We start from the raw sequence: 14175 nt of genomic DNA, 5'->3' as shown, positions 1-14175 counted from the left end.
CCTGCTCCACTCCTGCTTGCATGCAAGTAGGAGTTGGAAGGCTGCTCTGATAGGCAGCATGAAGCCCCCCTTCACAGCTTAGTTGTTGGGGTCAGGGAAGGTGGAGGCAGCCAGGAAGCTGCATCTTAGAGCCCCTGTACCACCATCGTATGGGGACTTCTGAGCAGCTCCTGAAGCCAGCCAGAGCCAACTGCTCCAGGCTGCTGAGACTGTTTTTCCCGGGGACATTAGATGAAATCCATGGATTACATTTGTCTGGGGACTTATTCGCAAATCCGAGTACTGTCCCTGGGAAACAGGGACGTCTGGTAACCCTACTTTAACCTTTCCCCTACATTGCAGTCCCCAATGAAAAAGAAACCTCCAAATCTGCTGCGAGGTGCCAGTGGAGCTGTGGCGCTGTGGTCTCAACCACTGAGTCTCTGGGGCTTGCCAGTCAGAAGGTCAGCAGTTCAAATCCCCGCAATGGGGTGAGTTCCCATTGCTCTGTCCCTGCTACTGCCAACCTAGCATTTCAAAAGCATGCCAGTGCAAGTAGATAAGTAGTATCACTGCAGCAGAAAGGTAAATGGTGTTTCCATGTGCTCTGGTTTCCGTCACGGTGTTCTGTTGCTCCAGAAGCAGTTTAGTCCTGCTGGCCACATGAACTGGAAAGCTGTCTGTAAACAAATGCTGGTTCCCTTGGCCTGAAAGCGTGATGAGTGACGCAACCTCATAGTTGCCTTTGACTGGACTTAACCATCCAGGGGTCCTTTACCTCTCTTGAAGCTAACAGCAGCTTCTCGAGGAGAGGGTTTAATGGAATCATAGTTTGGGGTAAAATATTAACTCCCCCTTGCCACCTACCATTCCTCTATTGTTAAAAGCGGGGAAATAGATGTGTAAAATAAAGTCTTATATTTATTATCATATCTGTTTGCTTTGAACTCTAGCTCATGGCTGAGGGGAGATTCAAACAGAGAACTTTTTAATTTGAAGCTCGGGCTCTTAACCCCTATATCAAACCAGACATGTGGCCTTAGCTTGATCCACAACTCAGTTCCAGAAACATGCTTGGATTCTGATAAATATTGGCTAGTTCCACAGAAGAAATACTGGCTAGTTTCCACGTGCCAAAGGGGCTTTCAGCTTGAGGTTTTCAAGCAGGAGCATTTGCTGTACGGCTTGATAAACCTCTTTTGGAACTGAGGTTAGTTTCGAAACCAGTTTGTCACATGACAGTGGAGACTGCTGTTTAAAAGAAAGTATGTTAAGAATCCCACTAAGCATGCACAAAGCATAATTAGAGAAGGTTTTAGACACATTTGGAAATGTCATTTTGGAAAAATTAGGAAGCTGCCTTATGCCAGATTTTTTTTTTGTCCTGTCTAGGCTAGTATTTCCCATTGCTGGCTGGCAGCAGCGCACCACCCAGCAAGCATCCCACGATCCTTTTCTTTTTTAGCTAGAGATGCCAAGGATTGAACCTGGTACTTTCTGCACGCAAAACATGCACTCTGCTACTGGGCAATGTCCATCCTTATAAAGATGATGACCTACTGGGCCAGATTTAACTAATGTATCCTACTAGCAGAAGCAAGTACTTCCGCTAGCACAGCAGGGCTCCCCCTAATCTCTCCAGCTGTTGCAGAAGATTGAGAGGACCTCCAAAACAGCATCTGGGGGAAGGAGAGTAGATCATTCAATCTAGTAAGCTGAAATGCTTTTGCTGATGGAACCATTGCCGCAAAACTGTGTTTATTTCCTCCCTTTGTATCAAACCCTTCATAATTGCTTACAAAAATGCATCCCTTTAACCCTCATGAGATTTGTTTCATGGACAAATGTTTTGCAAACATCAAGCAAATCATTCTTATCTGTTTGTGTTTGTTGGTGAACTTGGTCCTTGAAAAACAAATTTATATTAGCCAGATAGTGGGATCAAAATACCTAGAGCAGCTGGACTTCATACACAGGAAACCTACATGGAAAACAAATGAGCATTTGAGCCATGATAATAGAGAGCGCAATTGATCATTTACATTGGACTTTATCTCTGGCAGGTTTTGTTGATATTTTCCAACATACCTCACCCAGTGGCGTAGCGTGGGTTGTCAGCACCCGGGGCAAGGCAAGTAATTTGCGCCCCCTAACCTGTGGATTTGTGCCCCCTAACCCTGACCCCCAGATGTTGCGCCCGGTGCGGCCGGCCCCTCCTGCACCCCCCACGCTATGCCACTGACCTCACCTGAAACATAATTTTAAAAATGTGGCATGTGAAGCTGAGTCATCTGTATACTTCTCTTATCATCAGATCAAGAACAGCAGAAGAATGTGGAACACGGTTTTCAGGCCAGTAGGAGCAGCGAGACACAGTCCTGATTATTGAAAATTAAATAGTGACGACTTGAACTCAAATGTCCTGATATGAACTGCATCCACTATGTGTTCTTTAAAACGGATTACACTTATTTTCACAGCTGCATGGTAAGCATTATATGCCATCTTTATCAATTCCCTGAAACATTTCTGTTTAGATTTGAAGATGAGGTAACAGTGGTCATTCAGGGCAGAGGAAAATAGTAGAGAGCACTGATGAGAAGATTGTTGTAAGTACTCTGGTGGTAAGTACAAGGCAGAAAAGTCCCCTTTCATGTGCAGAACTTTGCTTGTGGTTCTCTGGATCCAAGCATATAGTGTTTCAAATAGAGAACAAAAGGGGGCAGAAGCAGTAAATAAATGCTACAGAATGATAGGAGCATACAGTATTCCTACTTGGGGGGTAGACCAAAAGGAAAGACAAGGTTTCACTGTAAGCTTTTGATTTTGTACATGCAGCTCAGGTAGAGGAAGTTGTTCACAATGGAGTTCATTTGCCCCACCCTTGAGGAAGCAGTGGGCAGGTGGCATTCCCCGCCCCCGCCCCATTCCAACTGTCTTGGGCCTGCTCTGTGCATGAATGTTATCCAAATCAAATTATGGTATTTATGAAATTATACAGGAGACAGTGAACATCATGGAATAGCTGCCAAATCTTTACCCTGGGGATGCTAAAGAGTTTTAAAAGTGCTTAGTTTTTCTCTCTGCTTTTTAGTTTCCTTGATATTTTAGTCAATTGGGGTTGAATAAATTAACCTCGATTTTCTTATCCACCAGTTGGCTGATATTTGTTCTTTCACTCCAACCAGTTAAAGGGGTAAGTTATTTGAATCAAAGTTTCCTGCTTCTCTTACTGTTTCCATCTGTTAACAGAATATGTTTCCACAGAGATCTCCCTTCCCAAATGCTTCTTTTCTTACTTGGGAGGTTTATACTATGGGGTAACCAGCCTCATATATGACCAGCATGCACAAAGGCATTAAAATCACAGAGTAAGCTTTCCTGCCAGCCATAGCTATGTCACTTCACCTCACCTGGGAGGAACTACTAGGCAATCAAGTCTTTCTTTGTTTCAGTCTACTATTTCAATCTGGTGTGTGAGGAAGTTTGAGCTGGTTGCTCCTGCTCAACTGCATGACTTTAATCAGCCGTTTTTTGTTTCAGACAAGTGGGAAACTTTGGAAGGAGCTTTTAAAGGGGGTATCTTTGGAATTCACTTGGAGGGGCACATTTTTAAGGTTTTACAGCATGCATGCACACACACACACACGGATGTTAGACCAGTCAAAACAAACAAAAAGTATTAAATACTTAGTTTCATTTCAGGACACCAACAATGGAATAATAATATAAAAAAACCTCAGTTATTGTAAAATTTAAGACTGTAGGCATGGATGGATTTGATGTGCCTGCAATTCTATATACACTTACTGGTAAACTCAGCTAGATTTATTTCTAAGTAAACATTAATAGGATTAATAAGTAGACATTAATAGGATTTTGCTTTAAAGCTATAATTGCAAGATTAAAAAATGCATACTGAAGAATCAGTTAAGAGCCTACTCTTGTGTTTTAATTTATGCATATCTGTATTCTGTGCCCATAGTATTTCTTTTAACAAAGTATGCATTATAGAAAACACCTGCTGATTGGGAGAATGCAGTACTTTATAGTTTCAGATGTTTAAAGATTCTCAATTAATTTGAAAACTGAAGACTGTCAGTACATTGGCTATTTCACAAAGTCAATGAAAGTAATAAGGATAGTAAGTTCTTTACAAAAGAAAAACCATTGGTTTCCAGACTTCTGTCCGAGGGCTGAAGAAAACCTTCACATCTGACATGGAACCACAGCACATCTCTGGAGATCTTGGAATATCTTCTAGGGCAGGCATAGGCAAACTCGGCCCTCCAGATGTTTTGGGACTACAACTCCCATCATCCCTGACCACTGGTCCTGTTAGCTAGGGATCATGGGAGTTGTAGGCCCAAAACATCTGAAGGGCCGAGTTTGCTTATGCCTGTTCTAGGGCACATACTTCGTTCATTCAGCCCTCTTCTAAAACAAATAATATCAGACTCACAGTGCAGATATTGATTGGTCCATATTGGGTTCCCCACTGCTGCATTTTACCTTTAGAAAGCCATTTTCCCAGTTGCTAATTGCATGAATGGTGTGACATCTGTTTTGGTTCTTAGTAATGGAAAATTGCTTGCCATTATAGACCTTACAGAGGAACCCATGGTGAACTTAGAACTAACCAGATGGTTCCATGGAATGCAGCTTGAAAGCCACAGAGTGGTAGTTTTCACTGAGAATTGTCAGTTATTTTATGAGAAACTATCATGAATAGTTGTTAATCTATGTTTTGACTATTCCAGTATTTTAATCTTCAGTGCAAGGCAGAATACTGAAAAAAATAAATACTTTGCCTAGAATGGTAAAGAAATAGTTTTGTTTTTTGGGAGGAAAAAAAAACAATTTTTAAAAAGCATGATTTTAACAAGGGAGACAAAGGAAATACATTTCCACATTCCAACGTTAATTCTGTCTCAAGATATAAAACAGGCTGGGAGAGTGAATGACCAGAGAATGCAGATTTTTGTGCATGCTGAAGGTCAAGAACACAAAATGTTTTGGAAATATTTTAGATAAGGAAAAAAGTGAGTTCATTTTACCAGAGAACTCTGCGTTCTCCTTGAAAAAATGGATTTTTAAACCTACAGTACGTGTTATTAGGGAGAGAAACTCGCAAAAAAGGTATGTGACTAGTGTCGTATCAGGGCTGCATCCAGTTGTCTCTTTCTACTCAGGGAAGCCTCTTTGATCCAGCAGAGTTTTCCATGACAGAAAGGGAAGGTGACTTTCACTGATTGCCTTCTGTGTCCTCCTTCCCACAAATCTCTGATAGGTGGTTTGGAGAATCCTTTGGAGTAGCATGAAATATGACAATGGGAACTGCAGGAGAATGAGGGAATTTGCAAAAAGCGCCTCCATTGCCCTACCACTTGTGGAAGCCTTAGTCTACCATGACCAGGGCAACACACATAGATACAACCTGCATAGTTCAATTCAGTCCAGGTACCAGTGGACTTGCCCGAATCTCTGTGTAGTCGGGAGGTCCCTTGCTACTGTCAACATAAATTAAATTAAAGTTAAAACACAGTATATCATCTACTTTTCAACACTCAGCTATCCCTGTGGCATAGCTGTACCAGGTATAACAGGGATGTGGAACCCCTTTCTGTCAAAGTGACCTTATTTATTTACAAAAATCTTTCTATACTGCAATTCCTTTGAAATTATCAAAACAGTTTATAACAATTATAATACAATAAAATTCACTCAAAATTTAAACAGACCATCAGCTGGCTATCAACGGCTTTTCCTAATTTTCTGCATAAGACTGGCAGTAAAGAAAAGCTTTCAGCAAATGTTTGAAGGTTAATATAGAGGTGCGTGCGTGTTGAATTTCCATTGGAAGAGCACTCCCAAGGAGTGGGCCAATAGCACGGAAGGCTCAGTTTCATGTTGATGCCACATGAGCCACACCAACTTGGTGGACATCCAGTGATGCTTCCACAGATGTTCTCATACTGTATTGGCCCAAAAATAAGCCACCCTTTTTTTTCCAAATTCCAACTGTGAAGTGCGGCTCATATTCGGAACCGAGCGCTGCCAGCTTGGGGAGGTAGTGTCAGGAGGTGGGTGTGCAGTGTGCTTAGATCTGGGTGCCCCTCTGCCCCCCATTCGGGACAGTAGTGCCTGGAGCTGGGCCACACCCACAAATAAGCCTTGAATTTTAAAGGTGCAGCTTATTTGCAGGTGCGTCTTATATTCAGGCCAATACGGTATATGTGATTCATTTACTATTTGAACAGGTTACAGATGCCTTTGGAAATCCATTGACTGACATTAAACCTTGTTTTGTCAAATGGAATATTTTAATATTATTTGTTTGAAACTGGTTCCCCCTGCCCCCGATATGCCTTATTTCTCCCAAATTATATCGAAATGTTAAATAAAATATAACCATCCCAACCCAGATAAGGTTATATATGGTTTGCTCCTATTGAGCCAAATGGCAACAATCCTATCTCTACTTAGATTATAACCCAATTGCACACAAATGGGACTAATTCCAAGTAATTTTGTATCGGATTATGCTGCACATTTAGCTAGATTGGGGCCAACAGGTTTGAAAACAATAAATTGTTAAACATGAGAAGACTAACTTCCATTTCTTTATAGGGTCAGTATGCATATATTAGTCGTTGTGGTGGACAGGATTGCACAGCTTGTCAATGTTTTCCCGAGAAAGGCTCAAGAGTAAGTGTTAAATTCACTTTATTTGTTTACCCCTCTTTCCTCCATTAACATGTATTCTAAAGTAGTTTACAAGTTTAAAAAATACAATAACACTTTAAAAGAAGGGGGGGACCACAGAACTACTGTTTTGAAGCAATAGTAAAAGCAGTTGGTCTAAAAGTATACCTTTGAAATTTCAAAGAGATGTAAATATTTTTAGCTTCATATCCATTTGAGAACCTTGATGATTTTTTTCAGCCTGATATACATTTGCAATTCACCTAACATCATGTTTTGATATTAAGGAAGATACTACAGATAGGCTGGGGGGGGGGAATCTGTGTTTCGAAAATAATATATAGCCAACATTTCAATTTCACTTCAAACTATTTAGCTTTAAATTTCTCTGCATGATGATAATAGATTTATTCCCACTGAATATTATATGTAAGAACAGAGTTTAACACATTAGTCAATGAACTTTACACACAGTCCTTTACCCTGTGCCCTCTGTTTATTTGGGGGAGAATCAACCATATGGCAATGAGAAATAGAAAATGCCATTTGACCACAGTTGAATGAGCTGGAATTTTAATTGCTGAAAAATGCAGCCATTAAAATGTTAAACCAAGATCAAATAAAATGGAAGCACATGAGTAAACAGTACTTTGAAACTTGGCTTCCACTTGCTGTTAGGAGAATGCATAAAATCACCAACGTGCATAACTGCAGTTGTCTTTGAACAAAAGCCAGTTTGCATTACCTATTCTCTCTGTTTTATGAGGGAATCCAAAATATCTTGTTGTAATAGCACAGGAAAGATTATGGAGACTCTTGGCCATTATCTTGTATATAGTTAGGGCAGCTTAAGTCCCATTATATTCCAAATACTATTTTATTTTATTTTATTTTATTTGAAAAAATGGCAATTCAAGCTCAAATGACACAGGGCCAGATTACCAAAATTTAGGGAGGAGATTGGGAGCACCCTTCCACCTACTTCCTGTCCTAGTCACATGAATTATACCCTCTCTTTCCCAATTGGCCATTGTTATTGTTTATTGTGACGTTTGAACCAGCATAACCATAATGTTTCAGATATTTCAGAATAAACTGTAACCTATTCTTGTTTTGAGCCAGCCCTTCCAATTCTACAGTTCTGTGATTTCCTTTTTCTTACAAAGATGGTCACCAATCTTTAGCAAACTTTTCTGTAAAGCTTGTTCTTGCTTTCCCTTCTCCAAACATGTAATTTGTTTCCTTAAATGCAGAAGCCAAAGAGTATAAGCAGATTACCTTATTAAAATTGATCTCAATTAATAAGAATATTGTTGTTAATAATAAACACCACAAGATGTTCTGCTCTGACCTCTGAAGTTAGATCCCATTCACTACTTTAAGCTTCCTTGATAGAATTAAGCAGATCATAGAAACAAGGTTGCATTCATGGCATGACCTAATTTGGTGTTTCCTAAGAGATTGTGTCACATGCTCAGAGCAGAGGCAGTTGTAAGTATGGCTTCTCTGATGTTCATTTCTTCTGTAGCGAAAATGAATGACCAACATTTTATCCCCATAAGGTTGTCATTTGTTTCTGAGTTCTGAAAGTAAATTGTGGGCAAAACATCTACCTAAACAGAATATTTCAGTCCAAATTTTTCAGGGATCTGTCATTGCACATTGTGGCCCAATAAATATGTAATGGTTTCTCATTATGTGCGTGATCCATGTGAGTCTAAGGTTCTCAAATTCCGTCCTTCCCTTTCTCCACACACAAGGGGAAGAAACTGTGTAACAAGTCACAGTTTGCTGTTTCGCCCTGGAAACTGGTTTGAACAAACCATAAAGTTAACAAACCAAAGCATCAGACCTTGTTAGCCAAATCAAATCTCCCTACTTCATTCTTCTAATAAGAAAAATAGAGAAAAGGTTATATTTATTATGAATGGAGTTGATACTATTCACTGTTCAGAAACTGGAAAGAGGAAATTGTCTTCTGCATGTGGTGCATCATTCAAAAGACTGTTCTCCAGAAAGATAAAATATGGCACCTAATGAGATTTAGAAAAATCCAAGAGGAAAGGCCCATTGATTGTTGTTACCCATTGATAAGGAGCCATATTTAGAGGCAGTACACTGATATTAAGTTGCTAGGGGACAACAGTTGGGGAGGGCTATTGTCTACATAACCTGCTGGTAGACTTCTTGCAGGCATATGATTGGCCACTCTGGAAAACAGAATACCTGATTGGATGGACACATTGGCCTGATTCAACAGGCTATAATCATCATCATCAATCTTGATGCCATCATACATAGGAAAATAAGCAAGCAACCTCCCTTCAGATGTCAAGGAGATAAAGAACCACATAACTTTTAGAAGACATCTGAAGGCAGCCCTGTAGATGGGTGGGGTATAAATAATCATCATCATCATCATCATCTCACTGGTAAGGGGAGTGAGGTCACAAATGAACAGAATGTGTGGGAAACGTCATTTACATTCTCTCACAGATGAGGAAATTAAACTTCTAGAATAACAAATTACTCCCCAGGAAATAGATACAGTACAAAAAGATCTCTACCCTAAGAAATTCTGTTGTCCAAATGGCTTCAACGCTCTCTGCTATAAACATTACAAAGATATTTTGATCTCCTATATGTCCAGATTTTTCCATGATATCTGAAAAGGGGATACCTTTTCAAGGACCTGGCTGGAATCCAAAATTGTCACAATACCCAAGCCATTTATGGATCCATTACAAGTAGAGCCCAATTTCATTGACTAATCAGTATTATAAGATATTTGCATTGACCTTAGCTAATTGAATAAACTTACTACCCCCGATCAATTTGGCTCTGTCCCTCAGCATAACATAGCAGACCACATAATAAAGGTATTAAACCTTATCACTCTTTCCAAACAATCAAAGTCGCTGCTTTCAATATGGCTCTAGATATTTGAAAGGTCTTTGACTGCTTGGAATGGAATTTTCTGGTGCTAGTCTTCAAACAATATAAAATCTGGCCCTAACTTCCTTCCACGATTCAACAAATATATTCTATATCCCAAACTATAGTTAAATCAAAGGCTTAGATGGTACTCCTTTTAAAATATACAGGGGAACAAATCAGGGGTGTCCCCTCTCCCTTTTTCTCATTATCTTTGTTTGATAGCTAGAGGCTCTAGGGCTAAGATCTGACCCAGAAGTTGCTGGTATACTCTTCAGAGATAAAACATATACTCTGAATGTTTATGCAGATGATATAATGGTTACCACAAGAACCTCTTTGCAACAGTAAGAGCTTTGCAAAAGGAATGGACATATTTCGGCAAATTCTGAGGACTGCGTAAATTTTCAGAAATCTGAAACTATGTGCTTTAACGTTCCCCCTAAAATCAAAAAAGAACTAGGTACCCTATAAAAAAAATCAAACTGTCTTACAAAATTGAAATACTTGGGTATCTTTATTACTGGAAGCTTAAATAGAATGCATAAGGATAACTACAAGCCTCTTTGGCAAGGCTTTAACAGAGAGCTGTGCACATGGAAATGGAAAAGCTAGGGAATCTAGAACCTGTGCGGAAGAAATATGCAAGGGAACATGCAGGGGAAAATTCAGAAGCATCCATGAACACTACCATTTCAAAGTAGCCATGTTGTTGTCATGCCTCTGAGGCCCTGCATTTCTCAGCAAGGAGCCTATGAGGTGCAGTCAGAGCCAGGGAGTGTCAAAGGGCTCACAAGTTGCCTGCTTCCTTGGCACTGTCCGGGGTACTGAAAGACTTGTTGGCAACCACTCTGATTTTCTAGGATTGTGATCCTGCTAATAATCAATCTCTTCCTGCTTAGCCACACCCTCTGCTCTAGACCTCCATCTTTCCAACCCACTGCTAGCTCTGCTTTTACCAGGACTGGACACAACATCACACATACAGAAAAAGTTTTAAATTCTGTTTCTTCATTTAATTGGATGTAGTAGGCTAAATTATCTTTCCTTCTTCTTAGTGTAGTGTGAAGTAATAGTGACACCCACTGGCAAGAAGGATACTCTGGTAAACTTCAATCGAGAACAAATGCAGCTAAGGCATACATTTGTGTAACACATATAATGCTTAGCACAACTGTTAACAATGCAGGACAGTACACTGTCATACTATGAAGCTGGACCTTGTGATAGTAATCACTGTAAATTGGATGCTAGGAGGTACTGCACTTATTCCATTACATCTGGGAAAATGAAAAAAGACTATTCTCAAGTGTTAGTGCAAAATATCCTACTCAGTATTTCCATATGCTGAATTACTTTTTTTAAAAAACAACAACTTCACTTTCAATATTGGCTTATAGCATCTCAGTTTTAGTGTGCTTTCAACTGCTCCTCAGGATTTTATTTGTCTGTTATTTGTCTATTATTATTTATTTGTCCATGTCCTCAGTAATGCATAGAAATATTTTAAGAAAAACAACAGCAACTCACTCTTCTTTTTAGGGTTCTAATGTATTGTCAAATTCCTGAGCCACTCTCTATTTTGTTAAGAACATGTTGCAGAATACACTCACAATTAAACATTGATCTAGAGGGTTCTAAATCTTCCCCCAGCATTTGGCTGGTAACAGCTCTGCCCTAAGTGCATCTATAGCCATATAGGCTGGATGAAGACTTATTCAATATATAAAGAAACTCCACCTACACTTCAGCTCATGCAAGCTCAGGTACTGCACACATCTTCCTTCTAAAGCATGAAAGTTTCTCTGAGATGAGCCTTATGGCTTTGGGACTGCCCAGTTCCTGGGAGCCTGAAAGGGCAGGCTTTGCGCAATTATGCATACTTCTGTCTGAATTGTAATTAGTTGAGATATTTGGCTAGAAAGCAGATAAACTCTTTTGATTTTCCTTCCATTTACTTAGCTAGTTGACAAATGGCCTCCCCTCATCTAACTTGTGCAAATTTAAACACGAAAAGGAGTTTAAATGGAAATTCAACTCATCTCTTTTTATTGTAGAGCAGGTCACTATAGCAACTTCTCACGCTCCTGGTTCAACTCTTGACTACAAACTAGTAGTTCAGAAAGCAATCCCATTAAAAGGTAATTACGCAAAGCAAGTACCCAACTGTCTCGTGTAAGGTATCAGGATAGGCATGCCCTTAATAAGATAAGAGGTCTTACCAGATCCTCAGTATATTCTTATTTAAACTGTCTAAAAAGATTTCAAAATGATCATTGGTATCTTGCTAACCTTATAATAATCCTCTTGACCAAATACTCCAAAGAGTCTTGGTGTTCCAATGACTCATGTGTATCTGAAGAAGTGTGCATGCACACGAAAGCTCATACCAAGAACTGACTTAGTTGGTCTTTAAGGTGCTACTGGAAGGAATTTGTTTTGTCATGTTAATATGCAATACTGTTATGCCTGGCATCTGTTAAAAAGGCAACTGGCCAGACCCACCAAGTTGTGCTCCAGCCTAGCATAATCCTTAACCCATTCTTCCCACTGCCAGCAAAGAAGATGGATTAAGGATTCTGGAAGTCACCAAACTGCAGTCATATTTGTAAGGTAGTAAACAGGGCCCACTATAATGTGGATCTAGTACTGGAGATCTTGAACAAAAAGGAGGCTGTAATATTTAATATTAATTGTTGAAATTCGAGAAACCTCAATTCCAGTAGAAGAACTTTGCTTCATAAAAACTATTGTAGTACAGTGGTACCTCGGGTTACATACACTTCAGGTTACAGACGCTTCAGGTTACAGACTCCGCTAACCCAGAAATAGTTCCTTGGGTTAAGAACTTTGCTTCAGGATGAGAACAGAAATTATGCTCCGGCAGCGCGGTGGCAGCAGGAGGCCCCATTAGCTAAAGTGGTACCTCAGGTTAAGAACAGTTTCAGACATCCGGAATGAATTAAGTTCTTAACCCGAGGTACCACTGTATGCATTATGAAAGGTCTTCATTTCTGGTTGAAATACGTCGCAAAACTTCCTATATGGGACAACAGAATCATAGAGTTTTGTCATAATTGCAGTACTAGAAAATAAGCGGTTGACATTTATTTTGCCTAAAATGTTGCTTTTTTTAAAAAAGTTGTTTTTAATGTTTTTTAAAAAATAAAAATAAGAACCCTCACTTTTAAATTGAGATATTTTGTTTGGTTGAGACTCAACCTCCTACAGTCCGTCAGGTTCGGGATGTACTAAAATAACACTGCCTGGCCTTGGCATTGGGAGAATTCCTGACCTAGGACAATTAACAACTTAATGGAATTTATTTGGATCAGCTAGCAGATGCCAGGCATATCATTCTGTCTGTTTTAACTGAACTAATTTGTCGTTTCCCTGTTAAGCATGGCTTCCTTCATCTGCTTTATTTTGACAGCTGTCCTGAGACTCAATGCTGCAGCAGTCGTATTAGATGGGCACAGATAATAGTTGTTATGGGCGGTATCAACTTGGTCTTAACAAAAGCTTCCACTCATAATCGGTCTTTTAGCTGAAAGAAAGACTAGCAATGCCCTGGCTTTGCATGGTGGGCCAAAGTTGAATCACTCAGCTGTCAAACTCATTGTGAATTCTGGATTAGTTGGTGTGTTTCTGGTGACAAGCTAAATTAGGGATAGCCAACTAGCAGCCTACAGGATGAACCTAACTTCTGAAACCCTCCTAAGCCATATTAATAGTGCTGAAGAGCTGTTCGAAACTCCATTAAAATTGTAATTCAGGTCAGTATGGTAAAAATGTTTCTCCATAGGTAAGACACCTTTAAAAAAAAGAATAATCCACCTTTTGAAAGTTTTTATTTCCTTATGAGTGATCATCCCTCCTTTAAAAAGAAAAACCTTGTATAAGAACTAAGAAAACAGATCTGAACAAAGACAAAATAATATAGATTGAACAAAATCAAAATACCTCAGCTCAGCTGATGGAATCCAAAGGGCACCTTCATGGGTGTGTTGTTGCCGATGAAGCGAGAAGTGGCAGCTTCTGGGTTCTGGCAAGATCTCATGTGAGCAACTGCTAGATCATACTCTCGCAACCTTCCTGGGACCCTGGTTAGATCACATGAGGCCTTTGCATGATCGTGTGAGCTCTTGTGAGATCTTGCCAGAAGCTGAAGCCACATGATCCCTCTAAGTGAGTCTTCAGTGGTGGCGGCAAGGAGGATAAAGTGTGCATGCCACCACAGGGCAGCACCTTCTCATTTGGCCTCAGGCAGTGAAACAAGATGGGCTGCCCAACTTACCTGGAAATAAGCCCCACTGCAGTCATTAGGACTTACTTCTGAGTGGACATGTATAGGATTACATAGTGTGTTTCCAACTAACATGAAGGTCCAAAAGAATCATGGAATCAAAGTAGAGGCCAGGGGGTTATGGGATTTGCAATTTTCCAAATAAACTGAGAATCAGTAATCCTTCATGAAATAAGAAATATAAGCAAAAATAGGTTTTGGTAAGGAAAGTCATGGAAAAGGCCTATGAGTTTTCTTCTCATTGAAAAAGC

The 14175-nt window shown here is 39.8% G+C and overlaps 1 protein-coding gene across 6 annotated transcripts in view; it reads left to right on the top strand.

Moving 5' to 3' along the window:
• The window catches only part of COL4A4 (collagen type IV alpha 4 chain), a 74455-nt gene that overhangs the window by 6247 nt on the left and 54033 nt on the right, over positions 1–14175 (top strand). For 3 of the 6 annotated variants that reach the window (XM_081861485.1, XM_081861484.1, XM_081861486.1), the window contains exons 2-4: positions 2294–2466; positions 3136–3175; positions 6610–6687. In XM_081861485.1, the coding sequence (XP_081717611.1) occupies positions 2423–2466; positions 3136–3175; positions 6610–6687 (162 nt within the window). In that variant the 5' untranslated portion in view covers positions 2294–2422. Of the gene's footprint in view, positions 1–2293; positions 2467–3073; positions 3176–4498; positions 4660–6609; positions 6688–14175 lie in introns of those variants that run through there. The other 3 variants (XM_081861487.1, XM_081861483.1, XM_081861482.1) reach the window with 3 other exon arrangements.

Source organism: Podarcis erhardii (assembly GCF_964252035.2).
Source record: "Podarcis erhardii genome assembly, chromosome: 5".
Classification (NCBI taxonomy): domain Eukaryota; kingdom Metazoa; phylum Chordata; class Lepidosauria; order Squamata; family Lacertidae; genus Podarcis; species Podarcis erhardii.
This window is presented reverse-complemented; position numbering and strand designations above follow the sequence as displayed.